The sequence below is a fragment of the Sycon ciliatum genome, chromosome 6 (genome assembly GCF_964019385.1).
Source record: "Sycon ciliatum chromosome 6, ocSycCili1.1, whole genome shotgun sequence".
In the NCBI taxonomy this organism is placed as follows: Eukaryota; Metazoa; Porifera; class Calcarea; order Leucosolenida; family Sycettidae; genus Sycon; species Sycon ciliatum.
In genome coordinates, this window is record NC_088648.1 from 12,954,370 (window position 1) to 12,973,713 (window position 19,344).

At 47.2% G+C, this 19,344-nt stretch overlaps 2 protein-coding genes across 2 annotated transcripts in view; both read left to right on the forward strand.

Moving 5' to 3' along the window:
• Positions 1–7,037, forward strand: part of LOC135819401 (uncharacterized) — a 15,369-nt gene extending 8,332 nt beyond the window's left edge. Inside the window, exons 9-13 of the mRNA XM_065332602.1 lie at positions 2,063–2,098; positions 2,840–3,019; positions 3,323–3,610; positions 4,833–4,939; positions 6,215–7,037. Coding sequence (XP_065188674.1) covers positions 2,063–2,098; positions 2,840–3,019; positions 3,323–3,610; positions 4,833–4,939; positions 6,215–6,301 — 698 coding nt within the window. The 3' untranslated portion in view covers positions 6,302–7,037. The remainder of the gene's footprint in view (positions 1–2,062; positions 2,099–2,839; positions 3,020–3,322; positions 3,611–4,832; positions 4,940–6,214) is intronic.
• A 6,486-nt stretch (positions 7,038–13,523) lies between these two features.
• Positions 13,524–19,344, forward strand: part of LOC135819400 (integrin beta-2-like) — a 43,544-nt gene continuing 37,723 nt past the window's right edge. The window contains exons 1-4 of the mRNA XM_065332601.1: positions 13,524–14,040; positions 15,535–15,611; positions 17,684–17,785; positions 18,712–18,775. Of these exons, the coding sequence (XP_065188673.1) occupies positions 13,959–14,040; positions 15,535–15,611; positions 17,684–17,785; positions 18,712–18,775 (325 nt within the window). The 5' untranslated portion in view covers positions 13,524–13,958. The remainder of the gene's footprint in view (positions 14,041–15,534; positions 15,612–17,683; positions 17,786–18,711; positions 18,776–19,344) is intronic.

Here is a 19,344-nt window from a genome sequence, read left to right on the forward strand (position 1 = left end):
CACCCTCCCTTTTTGATGGTGATTGTATTGTGGATGAGACGATAAGTGTAGACACGTCACATCACCAGCCTGTGGAGTTTCACAGGAAGTGTGAGTTTCAAAGTCTGAAGAAAATGTTAAACGGTCTCTGTTTGGAGGACAAGACCACCATAGCCCAGTGGCTAGAGTATCGTTGGCCTGTAGCGAAGGTCTGTGGGTGAAGGCCTGGTGGTGACAGTGACTGAGTCCATGTTTTCCGTCCTCTAACCTTTGAAGTGTAGACGGTAAAAGTACTGAGAGTTAGTAATCGTGAAGAAACGTATTTCTACTCAGCTGGAGAGCTAAAGATTAATTTATATGAAGAAAAAGGACCAAAGAGCTATAAGGACGTCAGTAGACCCAGGTGCTCGAAGTCCGTGCATGGTATCCTAAGTTCGTACGCCCATAATTTCATGTTCTGTTATTGTATTCGACTCAAATATTTTATGGAGGGGACAGTGTGATACTTGTTCTCCTCGCGTAGCAATTTTCAGGGATCTACGATAAGCAGAAGTCCCATACCACGCGAGTGGGTTTTCGAGTGTCCATACGAAATACAAATTGGGTTACATTTCATGCAAAAAATCAACTTTGCCAAGACCGATTTCGAACGGACACAGCGTCAAACAGACCTTCACTCAATCATCAAGAGCCAGCTTAGAGCTGAGAATGGCCAGAGGAGAGGAATTTACAGAGAACCACAAATCCTTGCAGAAAGGTTGACACTCCTGGCATCTCCACCACTGTTTTCCCGCGGTTTTCACAGCGCAGCTGCTTCTTCTCTGAGCCGACTAAACACAGCTTGCATTTCGGCAACAAACTACGCTTTTGCAAGAAATACTTGTGGAGGCACATGCCAAACATATCCCTTCGGTGCTTTCGTCGTAACCGAGGGATTGCAAGTTAGCAATTAGCAGAAATATGTGTGTATTTCGAGTCACCTCTGATCAGTACGAACTTAGGGCACCCTCTGCGACACCAAAATTTGATATGAAAAATCAGCGAGCTCCAGAGAAACAGATCGGATCGAAAGATGGCCTGGTTCAATCGAGCCTGGCGTCAGAACAAACTTGGACAAGATACCTTCCATCCACGAGCAGGATTCTGGCAAGTGATCATTGCTACAGTGCATTTCAAAACTATAGACGCGTAGGGTTTTTGAAATATTTCAAATTTGGCTGGAACTTTTTGAGAATAGTTTTCGGAATATTGCTCAGGATCGCTCCACAATTACTCTCATATAGTTTCTAAAGGATTGGATAACAGACGCCCAATTTGGAAAAATTTATGCACAAAGTGATCACAGATTTTATGTGGTATAGATGCTGGCATAACGGTTTTTGCCTAGGTACGCGTCTATAGTTTTGAAATGGACTGTAGTGTGAGTTTCAGCTCGACAAACACACACTGTAAAAGTGTACGGACTTTGAGCACCTGGGTCTACTGTCGGTCAATGTCGTGCAATGTGATCACATGACCTGATTCAAGTGATTGTGCAATGTGATCACATGACCTGATTGTACACTGGTCACATGACCTGATTGTGCAATGTGATCACATGACCTGATTGTGCAATGTGATCACATGCCTTGATTGTACACTGGTCACATGACCTGATTGTACACTGGTCACATGACCTGATTGTGCAATGTGATCACATGACCTGATTGTACACTGGTCACATGACCTGATTGTACACTGGTCACATGACCTGGTTGTCCAATGTGATCACATGACCTGATTGTACACTCTATCTGGTGGTTTAGTGGATAATTACAGCTGTTGAAACGTTTTAGGAATTCTCCGTGAAGTCCAAATTTGAAATTGTTGAAACGTTGTTCTGATATTGAAGTACGAAAGGACAAAACAATTCTGTCTGCAGATATATAAGTACATCAAGTATGAATGTGTGTGTGCGTGCGTGCGTGCGTGTGTGTGTGTGTGGGGGGGGGGGGGGGGGGGGTGGGTGTGTGTGTGGGTATGTGCGTGTGTGCTTGTGTGTGTATGCATGCATGCATGCGTGCCCATGTGTTAACATGTACAGGGAGCAGAAGTTCCCCGTCCGATAATGAAACAGTTGGTAAGTGTCGCAGTAGCAAAGACATAACCGAACACCTGTGCTACAGCATGGACATTATCAACTCCAGTGCATGTGATAGTTGTGTCATTACTGACACTAGCTGTGCAGCATAATGTACACTCCAACTGCCAACCTGTGTAATTCCACACAGGTTCACACATGCGCACGCATACACGCACGCACACACACACACACACACACACACACACACACACACACACACACACACACACACACACACACACACACACACACACACACACACACATGCACGAATACACGCACATGCACCCCCCCCCCCCCCCCCCCACACACACACGTGCACGTACACGCACACACAGACACACACGCACACACGCACGCACGCACGCACACACACACACACACATGCACACACACACACACACATACAGTGATACCTGTCTAAGACGACTGCTCAAGGGACCTTCAAAATGTTTTCTCTGTGAGCAGGTGGTCTCCTTATCCAGGGTCATTTGACTGGAAATGGCATCCCTTGGTCCTGGCTGCAGTGGTCTTCTGAGACAGGTGGTCACCTTATCCGAGTGGTCACCTTGGCTAGTTTTACTGTATGCACGCACACACACACACTCCCTCTTTCTCTCTCTCTTTTTCTCTACATTGTATTTATATCTATTTACCATCGATGTCTGCTCGGTCTATCATTCTCCATCAAAAATTCCAACTTTTTTCATCTCTCTGATCATCTTGTATTGTGGGCAGCTACGTGCTCTGCGGAAAAGAATGAAGCAGCTGGTTCAGCACTCAATCCATGTGAATACGACTGTGTTGAGATGGAGTTCGGAGAGGGCAAGTGTCCCCTGAGTCCCATCACCCAGTGTCTTTGTCTGCCCTCCTACTTTCGTCACACTGATGGGAAGTGCTACCCGGTGTCAGAATGCAGTAAGTATAGCAGTGTGTAGCAGTGTATAGCAGTGTAATAGGAATGCATTGTTGTAGTGTTGAGTGTAATGTGCGGGATCGTATGCTGTGGGGGGGGGGGGGGGGGAGGAGGGGCATGCGCACATGTGTGTGTGTGTGTGTGTGTGTGTGTGCACGCTTGAGCACGCTTGAGCACGTGTGTTATAGAGATGAGTGTGCATTTCCTGATCAAGTTCACTGGCTCGAAAGCCTCTTCACGCTACTACAGTGCACGCATCTTACTCACTACTGTGCTCTCTTTTCGTTTCCCTTGCTCACCCGCAGGACGACTGGTTCGCGAACAAACACAGCCTCCAGTCGTGACGGAGGCGCCAACGACACAGGAACAGCTCGTCCGGCCTGAACTCTGTACAGCTGATCTTGGCTGTGCACATTACAACGACTTTGGCAGCGGTAGTGGCGTGGAGAAATGCTGTCCGACATGTAACGTGACGCGATCAACCTGCGCCAATTTCCAGTGTCCACCCGTACATGGTTGTTCTCGCTATGCTACTGCAGCGCAACCTGGCTCATGCTGTCTGGCTTGTACCAAGCTGAAGCGACGCTTTGGACGTAAGCAGTGTTGTGTGCTCTGCCTATACAAGAACATCACCATGCACGAGTATTTACACGTACATGTATGCCTAGAGAAATACTAGCACCGCATGGTCTAACAATGATGGATCATTGCTATTTTAGGGAAATGATTCCATTCATTATTCCCATGCTGGTGATTTTTTCAGACTGAGGTTTTCTTTTGATTCGTGGAAAGTACGATTTCGAAACCTCAGCAGAGTGTGCAAGGAAAGTCATAATATTTTGACCATCTATGTGACATTGTGGTTGTGCACATGCTTACTGGCCACACTAACTGGTGACCAATGCCATTGTGTGTGTGTGTGTGTGCGTGTGTGTGTGTGTGTGTGCGTGTGTGTGTGTCTTTCTTCTCTTTCTCAGACTCCTTCTGACTTTTCTTTCATTCTCCTGGGCGGTTACCAACAGCCAGTGCATGCCGGAGTTTGTGGTGTGATGTGCGTGTGCGGGGAAAAAAAATGAAAAAAGACCAAAAAGTAGGGATTCACTGGCCAGAACAAGCCACTTCATAGCTGTGTGGTGCAGACCAGGCTGAATAGTGGCGGTCAATTCTTCAGCCTTGCAAGCTGTTGAATGGTGCAATCCCAGCACAAGCTGCTATGGCTTCTGGCGTAGCATCGCTGTCATCGCCTCCGGCGATGGGCGTCCAATGGTCCAATGGTGTGTGTGCGTGTGTGTGTGCAGTCGATTTCCAATCGAGAGGTTGCGGGTTCAATTCCCGACGATTATGGTCGCACACGTCTTTCTTTTCTTTCTCGGACTCTTCCTGACTTTTCTTTCATTCTCCTGGGTGGTTACCAACAGCCAGTGTATGCCGGAGTATGTGGTGTGGTGTGTGTGTAGAAAAAAAGAAAAAAAAGAAGGAAAAAATGGAAAAATGAAAAATAGGGATTCACTGGCCGGAAAAAGTCACTTCAATCAGCTGTGTGGTGGATACCAGGCTAAACATAGTCGCGGTCAATTCATCAGCCTTGCAAGCTGTTGAATGGTGTAATCCCAGCACAAGTTGCTATGTCTAACATAGCTGTTCGCTATCATCGCTTCCGCGATGGGCAGGTCTGAGGTGAGGTCTGAGGTGCGTGTGTGTGTGTGTGTGTGTGTATGTGTGTGTGTGTGTGTGTGTGTGTGTGTGTGTGTGTGTGTGTGTGTGTGTGTGTGTGTGTGTGTGTGTGTGTGTGCGTGTGTCTTGCACTTTGTCCAGGGGGTGTCTGCTCCGGTGTGATATGCCCACGTGGTCAGATCTGCACCAAGCGAGGCGGTGTTGCCATGTGTATGTGCAAGGGTAACTGCGGCAATGTGCAGCGACCAGTAAGTCAGCTTCTCACCGGCCGCACTTACCGTATTCCATGATTATAAGTCACACTTGATTATAAGTCGCAGCCCAAATTTTAAGGTCTGAACTAAATTGTATCATTATTTATTTATTTATTCAACATCTTATGGCTTCCGATGGCTGCCAAAACGGGAAGATGTGCGTGATAGCCACTCACATGAGTAGGAAGTCACACTGGATTGTAAGTCGCACCCCCCCCTTCTTTGTTTTTGAAATTTAGGCCACCCTTTCTTTTTTCGTTGTTAAACGTCCGCGCCCGCGTACCTTTTTGCCTCCGACCGGAAAAAAAAACAAGAAAGTAGTAGTACCAATAATATGCGAAGTTGTAAATACATGATTGTGTAGTTTCACAGTGTGCCGATCATGACCTTAAACTTATAATCTTGCCTCCCGGGCATGCCTTTGTCTTGTGTTCTTTTTCTTTTTTTGTTGGCTTTAAATATCGTACGGTTTGTGTCCTAGTAAAAATCCAGATGTAATGAATTCATGACATGCTAACTCCATGCTATGTACCTGTTTTGTTGGATTCATCAGGCATGTGCTCCAATGTACCATCAAAGAGTGTTGTTCTATGCCTGCAAGTGCCGTTAGACCCAGAAATATTGTATATATCACATGCTTTACTGGTCAAAATGTTTGATTGGGGTTTCCAGTTTTTGGAATGGGCTTTTGTTTTTTTTCGCCCTCCCGCGTACCTTTTCGCGAAAAAAAGGACGTTAAACAATGAATTAACAAAGGGTGGCCTTAGTGTAAAAAGGTGCGACTTACATTCGGGAAAATACGGTATGTGTCTTGCCACAACACTGCTGTATCTGCTTTAACAGAAGTTGAATTTACCTGACGTAGGTGGTACATGTAATCTGGGCCCAAGCCCCGCCAAGTCATGGGCTCTAACCCAGACACATGTCCGTCATGTGATTTTTCGGTGCTATACTGGAAGCTGATTCTCACTCTTCTTGCGAATAAGGCCTGGACAGAAGGTCAACGTTTCTGCGACACTGGTTTTCCCGCATGTTCACGTACGAGACTGGGTCTGTGTGTTTCTGTGGCAGTGTTTGTCTGTGATTTTCTGTATCACTGATAACTTATGTGTTCCTGGCCGTATGTTCCTGTAACACTGACTGTAACGCAATGTGTGAGTTCCTGCGACACTGATTATCGATGTGTGTGTCCTGTAACATTGTGTGTTCCTGTAACATTGTGTGTTCCTGTAACATTGTCTGTTTCTTTCTGCCCTGTCTGCTGTGTAGATTACTGGACTGGACGGTCTCTCCTATCCTAACTCATGTTATCTGCGCCGGCAGGGATGCATGACGTGCTCCAAGCTGATCCCCTGAGCGAGGGATGAGCACGCACGCACAGCGTAAACAGTTTGTCTCGTGCTGTATGTGACCGTTTGCATCTTGCCAAGATGCAAACGGTCACATACAGCACGAGACAAACTGTTTTCTTGGCATCACCCATGCGGATTTTGTTGTGAATGCACCCAAGATAATCATCACCTTGATGAATACACTCGCCCTGCTGCTCGTATACAAGCATCTGTAATTGTTGCAGCAGTAGATACTAAATACACGTGTGCTACATGTGTATGTGCTATGCGTGTATGTGACATGGTGTGCAACTTGACGCTGTGCACTGACTCCCACCTTGTGCGGCGTAATGCATGTAACATAATCCTTTGCTATGCATCATGGTGTTCTGTAGAAGAATGGTATTTGCCTATACATACAAACTATAGGTAAGAAGTAAGAAGTAGTTGTTCATGATCCAAGTTGAACTGTAACACAAAATGAAGTACTCCATTAGATACACATATCACGTTTACTATTATTGCTAAAAGAAGTATTTTCGTGCATGACCAACGTTTCTGTTTTCATGATAATCATCTGCTCTATTGCCGGGAACTGCCTGTTCTCCTTTCAAACGTCTCTCTCTCTCTCTCTCTCTCTCTCTCTCTCTCTCTTTCTCTCTCTCGGTTTGTTGAAAACAGTGCCTTGCCTGACAGATAACAGTACGAGTATGTATTACTGGCTGTGTGCTGATATGGCATGTGCACACCAGCATGCTCAACTTGTGTATGTCACTTGTATGATCGTGTGTGTGTGGGGGGGGGGGGGGGGGGGGCTTTGGTGGGTAATGCTGGTAGAAAACGAGAACGAGGCAGCATCAAAAGTTCTGGTTTGTTTCCTACATGCTCGGTATGTGCAAAAAGAAGACTAGTACAGTAGAGCTCAAGGAACTGCCTGCCAAAGCTTTGTATGGTTCTGCCAATTGCAATACGTTTCGGGCAGAATCTACCAAGGCGTAGTGTGTGCGTGTGTGTTTGGGGGGGGGGGGGGGGGGGAGTGAAGGAGGAAATGGTTTTGTGTGCGATGGTGTGGGAGTGTGCTGGTATGTTTGGGCGCTTGTGTGTGTGTTGGGGGGGGGGGGGGGAGGGGGCATGGTGCGCGCGCGCGCGCGTGTGTGTGTGTGTGGATTAATAACATAGCTGTTCGCTATCATCGCTTCCGCGATGGTCATGTCTGAGGTCTGAGGTGTGGATTAATGGTGGTCAATTCATCAGCCTTGCAAGCTGCTGAATAGTGTAATTCCCAGCAGAAGTTGCTATGTCTAGCCGCACGTTTTTCGCTATCATCGCTTCAGCGATGTCGAATGGGCATGTGTAAGTGTAAGTGTAAGTAAGTGTTGGTGTCTGTATTTGTGCAGTGTGCACACTTGCGTGCGTCCGTGTATGTAGTTGTTATCGTTGTTACCATGTTATTGTAACCAAAAACATAGTAATGTTAGCAAGTGCATGCACGGTGGTGGTGCTACTGGTAGTTTCAATCTACACCGTGTTCACTGTCTGTACAGTGGGAGCAACCATATTCGTACATGTAACAGTGTGGGTCGTGACAAGTAAATACAGCGCAATGGTGTTCTCGCGCTGACTGTGTTAATATGTGCACATCCCCCGCTGCTCCCTATACTATAGGCTAAGCCGTGCTTTCTTGGCATCGTATCGAGGCTGAAGCATCATTCAGGACAAGACCAGTGGTATGGTCGTTAAAATCAGACTCTGCCTTATTTCTGTGGAATGGTAGATCTACATGGTCACTTTTTGTCTTGCAATGACTATGTGGCTGTCCGCAGCCGACCCTGCACTGTGGTTTTGCTGTTGCAAATGTGAGGTGTGAGAGAGAACTATCCGTTCCCTCTTTTCAATATGCTTGCTAGTAATACTACTGTAGTAGAGAGTTGAGTGGATGCTCAGCCGGCCGCGGTGAGAGATAAGAAGATTGATGCAGAGCATACCAGACATCCAATATGCCTATGGTCATGGCTGAGAAGCCAGAACGAAGTGCGTAGACCTCTACGTGCTGAAAGAGCGAATAGAAGGCAACAAGCGTCGAACGCGATGATGATGACCAAGCAGTAAGCTAAGTACGACAGGTAGATATACCACTACCAGGGAATCGTATAAACCCCATACGACTCACTGACACTGACACGCACATTACTATACATGTACATGATTAACTAATTACTTAGAAGTTGCGACTTCGGCGGTAATAGTCATGAAGTAACAGTTGATTGTTCCAACTAGGAACACACGCTTTCTTGCCGAACTAGACACTTGACTGACTCACGACTGCCATCCAGAGCACACGAGGAGCACGTCGCACCTTCCACTCGGTTTGCCGAGTTTGCCGAGCTCGAGTGGAAGGTGCGACGTGCTCCTCGTGTGCTCTGGATGGCAGTCGTGAGTCAGTCAAGTGTCAAGTTCGGCAAGAAGCGTGTGTTCCTAGTTGGAACAATCAATTTCGTGTACATGATTGTATACTCATATTGATGGTATAATCTCCGTGGGAGGGTATTGTATGCGGGTATGAATGGAAGGGCGGGCATGAATGGAAGGGCGGGTATGATACGAGCAGGCGGCTAGACCTGGACAGTCAATGTACATGTAGTCGCGTGGCAGACAGCAATCATGTCGCCCGTGACAATGTTGTGTTACTGATGTGTGTCGTTTTCATGGGTCCACTGCTGACACGACAAAAACACTAAACGACGCCAAAATAGGGATGGCGGTCAGCCAGGCCTGCAGGGCTGGTCTTGAGTTGAGATAAGCCCCAAAGCCGCAATGATGTACAATGTACCTATACATGTACAAGTACAATGTACATGTGTCTATCTGGCTAGCTGGACAGTGGACACTCCCTGACAGGTCAGTGTCACCGTGTCGTCAACACCGTGGTCTCAAAGTAGGTGGAGACGCTTGTTGATACAATAGACCAGGCTGATAACCATGATGATTGTTCGACATGATGTTGTGGCCATGTGGGTGAAGATTCACATGTACATGTACTTTGTACAGAAGCTAAGTTGCTGAAAATGAAGTGCTCGATACCGCGAGGGCAGAGCCAAAAATGAATGACACAAGTAAGTAAAGTTTGCCGAATGGAACACGGCTAAAACTTGCTGCTACTCTGGAGTTTCGTGGCTCGCCAATCACCATACAACAAACGTGTACTCGTACATATTATAATGTAACCCAATGCTTCCTCATACTGACAATGAGCATATACCAGCGCGCACACACACATACACACACCACACACACACACACACACACACACACACACGCCACACACGCACACACCACACACACACACACACACCACACCACACACACATACACCACACACGCACACACACACACACACGCACACACGCACACGCACACACCACACACACATACACCACACACGCACACACCACACACACACACACACACACACACACACACCACACACACACACACACACACACACACACACACACACACAACACACGCACACACCACACACACACCACACACACACACACACACACACACACACACACACACACACCACACACACACATACACACACACACACACACACACAGGCGCGCGCACGCACAATTTTGGCTTTTCAACCGGTTCGCTCAAATGTCGGGTAGGCGGACGTCACGGTGACATTGCCACGTGATAATGTCATAATTATCACGTGGCAATGTCACCGTGACGTATACAGACTTACAGTACTTCGGGCCAAGTGAGTTCTGAGGACGTTTTGTTTCTTTTGTTTTATTTCGCAAATCCAAACGGGATTTTATTCCCAATAACAAGGCAGTGAAGAGGGAAGAAAAAGAAAGAGACCTATGCACTACATTTGTAGACGCTCATGGAGCTTCATGCTGCAGAGACAGCAGACTCCGGTGCAGGCAGTCATTGTGTGAAACTCAGCAACATATGTCAAGGTTGTCCGAATAATCATGGTGTCCATCCTAAGCCACAGTATTCGCATTCAATACTTCTGAGTATCTAATCTGGGTGAGAGAGATCTTGGAGAGTTTCTCTCGATGTGTAGAAAGGCAGTGATCACCTCCTCTTCCTGGCTAGCCCGAAAACGACAGTAGTGAAAGTATCCCTATAGCAGTATAGGCTGGTATAGGCTGTTATAGGCTGGTATAGGCTGTTATAGGCTGGTATAGGCTGGTATAGGCTGTTATAGGCTGGTATAGGCTGGTATAGGCTGGTATAGGCTGGTATAGGCTGGTATAGGCTGGTATAGGCCGGCATAGGTATTAGGTAATGCTACATTATGGTGTATAGGGTAACGCACAAGCCACACGTGGAGCACCACGCATCTAATAAATTAATCCGCTGTAACAAAGAGCTTTTTAGTAGCTTTTACGAAGACTCGTGGTGCTCTGCAGATCTGTGACTTGTGTGCCATGAACATAGTCGTTGAGCACTGACTCTACCGAGCCGGAGCCGGAGGACTCCTATTTTGATAGTGTAAGCTACGATCGTGTGAATGGTTATGTGACTTGTCTACCGACACAGGTCATGTAATAATTATCGAGTGCCGACTGGGGCTTGCAGTGAGATCCCCCATAATAAAGGCATAATGCTCTGCTCCGTTCCGCTCTGTCTTTGGCTGAAGTCGAAACTGTTCTGTCATGTTGTCTGACTGCATGCAGAACAAAAGACCACGGCCAAGTGTCTCATGGTCCCGAGCTACGCGGATCGGAGCACACGCGGAGCACATCCAAATATGGATGTTTCGCCCTGTGCGACAAAATGTCTTGACTCTTGGGCTGCATTGAGTCGTGACTCATGAGCGTCTGCGCGCTGCAGACCGGTGAAGAAGTTGGTTCCGGTACAGCTGTGCAAGCACGCGCGCACAGCACGACGTCTGTACGGTCTACAGTGCAGCAGTCGACGTCGCAGTGCGGCTGGGCGAGCACCTGTAGTACTGCCGATGCTCGATGATGCTTGCCCGAGTAAACCTACCTGCCAGCTGTGTGTGTCCAATCGCTCTGGAGTCTGGGAGTTCGAGACCTGTAGTTCGAGGTTCGGATGGGGGAATGCGTGCTGCGTGAACTGATAGATCAACAAGGTGTGTTCGACTTCGTCGGACTTGGGCGTGACGAAATTCAAACGGAAATCTACACGACTTGTAGTACATGTACATGTACTGGGCTAGCGCATGGTCGGCCGAGGGTCGTCGCCCGTCATTGTGTTGACCATGCATGGTAGCAAGAGTCCATAACGTGGTTATGGACTCTTGATGGTAGACGTTCATGTAACACTAACAGTTACCAAACGCGACTTTTGAACGCAGTGTGATTACAGTTAGTCTCAGCTGGTAAATCTTCCCTCACTTTACACAGGCAGAAGAACGAGCAGTTGCTTCTTCGTAACTCTGAGTCTCACGAGCTGAATCACTGTAATAACAGTGTACAATGTGTATCATCATGATTGTTATTCTGTCAGCTAGCATTATATTGTATTGCATTATTCGTATTTCTCTAGGGCAGTCCCCACAGACCTATGGTCTCCTTTCGTAACGGGGTACCCTTGCCAATCTAGGATTGCGATACGAAATTGACTTGGTGAAGCAGCAAGGCGGACCGATGCCGGAACTGAGTTCCAGCGGTCAGCGGCTAAAAAAAGAAAGAGAGGAATAACCAAATCGAGAGGAGGCTCGTGGCAGTACAATAGATTATCATGTAGATCTGCTTCGATTGTCCACCATTTCATGCACAAGTACGGTTTGTAGCCACGTCGGCCTTGTTCCCTTCCTTGTGGAAACCTTGTCGGCACGTTCTGTAACCACTGGTACAGTCATAAATCATAATTATTATACTTTGTTCCGGGAGTCGTGAAAGTCATTTCACGACTACAGTGACCTGCTGCCTGGTTCCGAGTTACAAGTACAAACGACTGACGTTATTATATAAATAGGAGAAGTCTATAGAGGTATGCGATAACGTCAAATCCGCCATAATTATATAGGAGCCAGTTGGGGTGGCAAAATGCCCAAAGCAGGTACAGAAACCCCTTATGACAAGTTATGTAGAAGAATTTGGGGTGGCAATGACGTGTATCGCATAACCTCTTATATAAAAAAAACTCCCCTAGCATAGTGAGGGTCAGAACCGGGTTTAACACCCATACGGTTCAGACGGACCGGGGCTCTACCAACCGTGGATGGTTGTAGTGGTCACTATTTCCGAACACGGTGGCGTGACGGTGCCTTCCACCTTGTTTCATGCTGTCAAACCAACAACATGTGTGAACTAAAACAAGGTTTATCTAATAAGTATAAACGTGTAGTAGCTAGTGATGATGGACTAGGATTGAGAGCCAAGGATAATTTGTTAATGAATTATACATAGAAAAGAAAAAGGACCAAGGAAGTACGCAAGAGGTACACAAAAGGAAGTATATAGGGCTGTTTTTGTTGTAACTCAGAGTTTCATGGCAAAAACCAATCATCAGACAACAAGGAAGTACAAGTTAGCATGAGCTGATTGTTTAGTACATGGCACTGGTGGTGTTAGTCGACATTATACATTTATAGCGTTACTTGTACTTCCTTGGTCCTTTTTCTTTACTACTTCGAAGTAGTAATAATAGAGAGATTTTGTATTCTGAAATTCGACCTTTAATGGTTACAATCATGGTCATTACTCGGAACCAGTGTCCAAGAAGTCAGGGGATCTTGAGTGTTGTTCTGGGCTCTTGTCTTGACTTGATTATATACCGACACATACCCATTTCACAACAAAAAAGTAACTCCTTGTTAGTTGTAGATCTACCAACACAGACATCATGGTCAGACATAGACAAGCCTACCGCGATAATCCCGCCGATATGCACCCAGCGCCCTGGCCTGTGCCTGTGGATCTACTGACTGTGACTGTGGGATACAATCATGCAGATCCACTGAGCATGCTGATCAGGACTTCTGCCAGTTCTGGTTCTGGAACATTTTTGTTGGGCTGGGCGCGCGCCACTCCGCCATGCGCCAGCCAGACTTGTCAGTCTGGTGTTGAAATGAAGTCATGAATCATGCCAGCTATATGTAGCTAGGACTAGCTAGCTGTAGCCTGGCTATATTACCATGATTACTACAAGTACAAGGTAGGCTGTGGCTGTGCATGTGACAGTGCAGTGTAGTGTGTAGTTACATACCTCTGCTAGCCGAGTCCTTACTTGGCAAGTAATAGTTGGCAAGCTAAAACTCGTGGTGTAGTCATGTGTAGTCGTGCATGTACAAGTCGACTTGATTCAAAGAAGTACCCAAACTATTTTGCTCTTGCAAGACGTATTTCGGCCTACCCGATTCTGCCCTTTCCATAATTCGCCCAGATAAGGTCGAACAACGACTCCAATCTCTATTCTGCGCTTCAAAGTCTTCGATAGTAGCGAAGTCCTCTTTGTTGAGTGGCAGTAGAGCCCTTTTTCTGAAACTAATAGCTGCTGGATCGGGTTTCACCATTTCGGTTCATTGTGAAGCACTTCGTGGCTTTCGCCGCTGGGACCGCCTGTAATTGAATATCGCGGAGGTCAAGCAGAGACGAGTGGGACGGTGTCGACCGCCAACTCGGACTTTGGCTGGTTCGACTTGTGTTTCCTCCGTCATCGATCGCTGAGCAGGGAGAAACGCCAAAATGATGAAGCGAGCCACGTCGCATGTTTGTACATTCCTGCTGGTGATCAGCGTCGTTTTCATCCAGAAGCATGGCGTCCAGGGTAAGAAACAGCCTCTGCATTCCGATATTCGCATTGTGGTTGCGTAGCCGCCCAGTTTGCCATGATCTTTTGCGTAGGATGCTCGAAACGTTGAAGAGGATTTCGCTTTTGTCCGTCGTTTTGAGTGTGTTTTCATTCTTATCCAGTGGATCGAGGCATGTTAGGTGGCGCTTCGAGTGTTTTGAAAAATGTTACCTGACCATTTAATTGTGGAAAGCTTTCAATGTCCGTACTTCTTTTGTCATCCGTGATGTACATGCACAGACTTTGCACATCGCGTTACTCAATGCCTAGTCAGTAGTACACGATTGTATTCGAATCGAGTAAAGCACAAATAAGCTGTCGCACAGCTCGGGAGTCGTACAGTACCCAGTGGCAGTGGGACCAGGGCACAGATTTCATGCTCGTTCGATGTCACTGCAAATCCAACAGTTCCGGAACGAGCGAGGACAGGAAGTTCGCTGGTACCTCCCGGCGTGCAGACCCGCGACAGCAGCGTTTTGCTGTGTCCGATGGGGAGCGCAATAACTACCTTACTTACTTCAGTTGACTTCAGTTGACTTCAGTTGACTTCAGTTGACACTGTCAATCTACGGAAATGTGGGCATACTACAGTATTACTACTTACTAGTACCTTCGATTTTGACAGCATGTTACAAGGCGAGGACGCGTAGTGCTCCTCAAAAAACGAAAAACATGTTAAACTACCAAGCAAGGCTTCTGTGTATAGATCTTACTAGTACCTTGTAGTCATTCGGAAGCGCAGCGATTTTAGTAGGGCTGATAGTTGGCACTGAGATCCCGAGTTCGAGTACTCTGATTTTCTCCGATCGAATATTCGAGTATTCGAGTATTTATCATCTCCTAAAAATTGCACACCAACGGCCTTAAAATCACATGCTACAACCCTGATCGAACCGAGCAGCAGTCATTTTTCTCGGGTATATAGGTTGGTGGGTCATTTGGGCTCTCTCTACTCGTGAACAAATGTTCACCACACAGTCTGCACATCAACATCTGCCGACTGCTGCTCTGAAACTGCAGATTTCTGTAGTAAATGCATGTACCATGTCTGAACGAGTACTCTGATTTATTCCGAGTACGATTATTTTTGAAAAAACCGAGTGAGTACTCGAGTATTCGGTATAATTGTTTCAGCCCCAGATTTTAGTGCTATCATAGCATTTTTCAACTTAATCCTCTCTACCCGATCTCCCTTTGGTGTGTCCATCGAGCTATGAAGCCGAGACCTCTGGTCGCTGAACTTCATGGGCCCCACCACCACACTCCGTTATTCACCCCAGTGTCTGGGGATATGTGGATTTTGTAGGGAAATAAATCATAGTATTCGCTGTACAGGTCGCTTTCTGAGCATTGTCTGTGCACATGATTATTCGACCTGAAATTCCATCTGTGTGTGTGTGTGTGTGTGTGTGTGTGTATGCGCGCGCGTGTGCGTGTGTATGTGTGCATATTCCCTGTTGGGTTGCGTAGGTCAAGACTGCTCGAGTGCCCGCACTTGCTCCCAATGTCTGGATACCAGTGTGGCGTGTCAGTGGTGCGCAGATGAGGTTAGCCAATGGCACATATCCATCATTTCCCTTCCATAAGTGTACGCATGGTGACAACCAGCTCTGCATAAAAAGGTCATGAACTCTGTGAGGTCATGCTCGCAGATGAACTGAACCTGCTGGTTGTGCCTGCCAAATATGGGACAAATTGCCCCGCATGAAGATGGCGGTCATCTTTGATGCATAGCTCCCATTACATTCTCTGACCAAGATACACAATAGAATACTATGTGACATTGTGCTCTTCAGTTTGTCTCACAAGTTAGCTGAGCATCAAGTTAGCTGAGCATCAAGTTAGCTGAGCATCAAGTTAGCTGAGCATTAAGTTAGCTGAGCATCTTTTGCTGCTATGTAGAAGTTCTCTGTTTTGGACTGGATGTTTTCGCCAAGCACTTCCCCCCAGGGACGTGCAAGACTCCGTGTGAAGCACTCTCCTACGGGCATTGGTGTACTCCCTAGCCACATTGGAAAGGAGGCATATTATTATTATTATATTATACCCTTTTCAAGACAGTATCACTTCGCTCCTTTCCACTGACCCTCAGTCTGTAGCACAATGTGTACGGCTAAAGAACTGCATCACACTGTCTGTAGCCACGAGCAATCAGTAGTTTGCGAAGACGCAACTGCCAAGCCCTCGTGTTTGTGCTTTCTTCAGCACAGGATGTACATACATGGGCAGTCAATCACCGACTGCATGCTGCTGCTGTACACGAACAAGGTGTTTCAATAGCGTACCGGTAGCAATCAAGATATCTTAGCACACAGCTGGGCGGTTTTGCATCAAATGAGGAAATAGAACAGTTTGTATCGGGGACAGCGGAACCGTTACAGCTGTTCAAGCCATGGCTGGATCAACTGTGTGGCCACCAACGCGGCGTGTTCACCGCTGCCCATCATATCATACACAAACTGTATGAAAGACTAGGGTACGGCCGGACCAGACAAGAACTGCTTCCGCCGGTCATGCTGTATGATCTCAGACCTGGTCATCTAGTTTACCAACCCTGCTGCTAACCTCCCCCCCCCCCCCCCCCCCCCCGTGGCAAGAACTACTTCCGCCGGTCATGCTGTATGACCTCAGACCTGGTCCTCTAGTTTACCAACCCTGCTAACCTTCCCCCCGTGGCCGGTGCTGAATAAGAGCATGAAGGATTGTGGTGGGTAATGTGCATGGCTACAGGGGGAAAGCATCTAAGAGTTTCTCTGTAGTATCCCGCTAGCAATCAGGATACTTCCTTCGGAAACAAAAAAAAACTTGGTGACAGTTTTCACTCTGATCAAGAAACTGGGTTCTTGTAGGAACAGAACCAGTTTAACAAATGACTGGATATACTTCCTTGAAGCATGTACATTTTTGCCCCCCGTGGCAAGAACTACTTCCGCCGGTCATGCTGTATGACCTCAGACCTGGTCCTCTAGTTTACCAACCCTGCTAACCTTCCCCCCGTGGCCGGTGCTGAATAAGAGCATGAAGGATTGTGGTGGGTAATGTGCATGGCTACAGGGGGAAAGCATCTAAGAGTTTCTCTGTAGTATCCCGCTAGCAATCAGGATACTTCCTTCGGAAACAAAAAAAAACTTGGTGACAGTTTTCACTCTGATCAAGAAACTGGGTTCTTGTAGGAACAGAACCAGTTTAACAAATGACTGGATATACTTCCTTGAAGCATGTACATTTTTGTACAAAAATTGGCAATGTTTGAGTCTTCATTGGAGTCTGTCCGGTTCCGGCTCACTTCACAAGAACAGACAGGTCTATAAAAGTCACCCCAAGCCGGTTTGTGTTTGTTCCGGAGGAAGTAGTTGCGCAGCTGGGCAATTTTTGCATCAGATGAATATTGTACAATGCATGTACATGTGTGCTGTGGCTGATGTCCTCCTAAAATTCAACCATGCCATGTCACACAGTGTACACAATGCATTTCTAGATATGGAAAACTGGTTTACCGAAATTTTCGCGCTACCGAACCGTTGATTTTGGGAAATACCGAAAATATTACAAAACTGAAAATTCCCGGGTTTTACGGTATGTCCGTGTGTGCTGTGGCTGATGTGCTTCTGCCCGGCAGACGGAGGAATGGAGATTGAGCCAGCGCTGTCAGTCATCGTTCAGCGCAGCCAAGCCGTGTACGTCGATTCTAAACCCGGCCAGTGCAGTCATGATCACTAAGGTAAGTCATGACAAGACAACTGCAGCACTATACAGTCGACTGCACTTATAACAAACTCGCATATAGCGAATTTCCTGATATAGTGAACCAACGTCCATGTCCCAGTTTGAAACCACAATGTAAGTGCATTTCTGTATTAACGAATTTAGGCTATAAAGAACTAATTCCCCTGCACAATGGTGTTCGTTATATGAGGAGTCGACTGTAGAGTACAACCTGCCCTAACCGCACACCCTTGCTGTAGCAGAAACTGTCCGGGTATGACGGCTTTGATCCTGGGATGCACGTTAGATCCACAGCACTTTGGCGCATGATAATCATTAGTCTGGTCCATACACCGGGATTCCGCTTGGTACAGGATTCCGCTTGGTACAGGATTCCGCTTGGTACAGGATCCGGCAAACACAGGTTTTACTGTATATGCACTGTTTCACATGCCTGTCACTCACTCAGTGTGTACATGGGGTGGGGGGGGGGGGGGGGGGCACATTATGCATGAATGGTCGGTATACGGAATTGTTTAACCAGTTTTCTTTTTCATTTTTCGCCTCCAACTCCCACCCTCTCTGCCAATGAATAAAAAGAAGAAGAACAACAGAAGAGAAGACATAAAGTCATAATTGTTGCGGCTATACAAGCTGGCTGTGGCAATGAGATCCCCCCCCCCCCCCATCCTAGAGTCGTAGCTCCCACACCTTTGGTATTTTGACCACGTACCACCGGCAGCCTCGCAGTCGCCATTTTGCCTATTTGGACTATGTAGCACGTATGCCCGCTGCTAGCTGGTGTGATACCCAGGGTATGCTGACTTATTCAAGCTACACGCTACATGCCTGCCCCCCCCCCCCCCCCCATCACCCTCTCCCTCACCCTGTATCTACACTATGAATAGCTTACAACACTACACGTACGCTGTGTCACTGCAGGATGATGCGTTCGCAAATGAAGTGCAGGTTCGTCCACAGCGTGTATCGGTCAACCTCAGACCATGTAAGTACCGCTGGCTGCTAGCTGCTTTCTGTATCATACTGCACCGGTGATAGGGCTTGAGTGTGCCACGTCACAGCCAGTTGGGGTTATGGCAATGCTGAGTTTCGCATCCACTTTCATCCACTAACTGTTTTTCTCTGGGTACATGTACACGTTTGGGTGGCATTCCTCCATGTTAGGGTGGCCCAACCGCTGGTACTGACTTAGTAGTAGTAGCAGTAGTAGTAGTATTTATTATTTGACTAGGGGAGTCCCAACAGGCATGGCCTTGTTACAGGGAACCCTAGGTGAATCTTTGTGAGGTGAGCAAAAGTACCAGCAGATTGTGCCTGACGACAGTTCGGAGGAAGAGTGTTCCACCGACCTGCCGCCAGAAAAGAAAGACTTGACTGGGCAATTCCATCCGCTCAGGGACCCGGCATAGCTGGTACAGAACAAGATCACACTAGCATGCCACACGAGGGCGTCACACCAGTCCTTCATCCATATCTTGATATCTTGCTGCAAAGACCAGCCGAAGGGAATTTCTTGTCTTGCTCCCTGTCCACTGACAAACAGAGATCTGCACA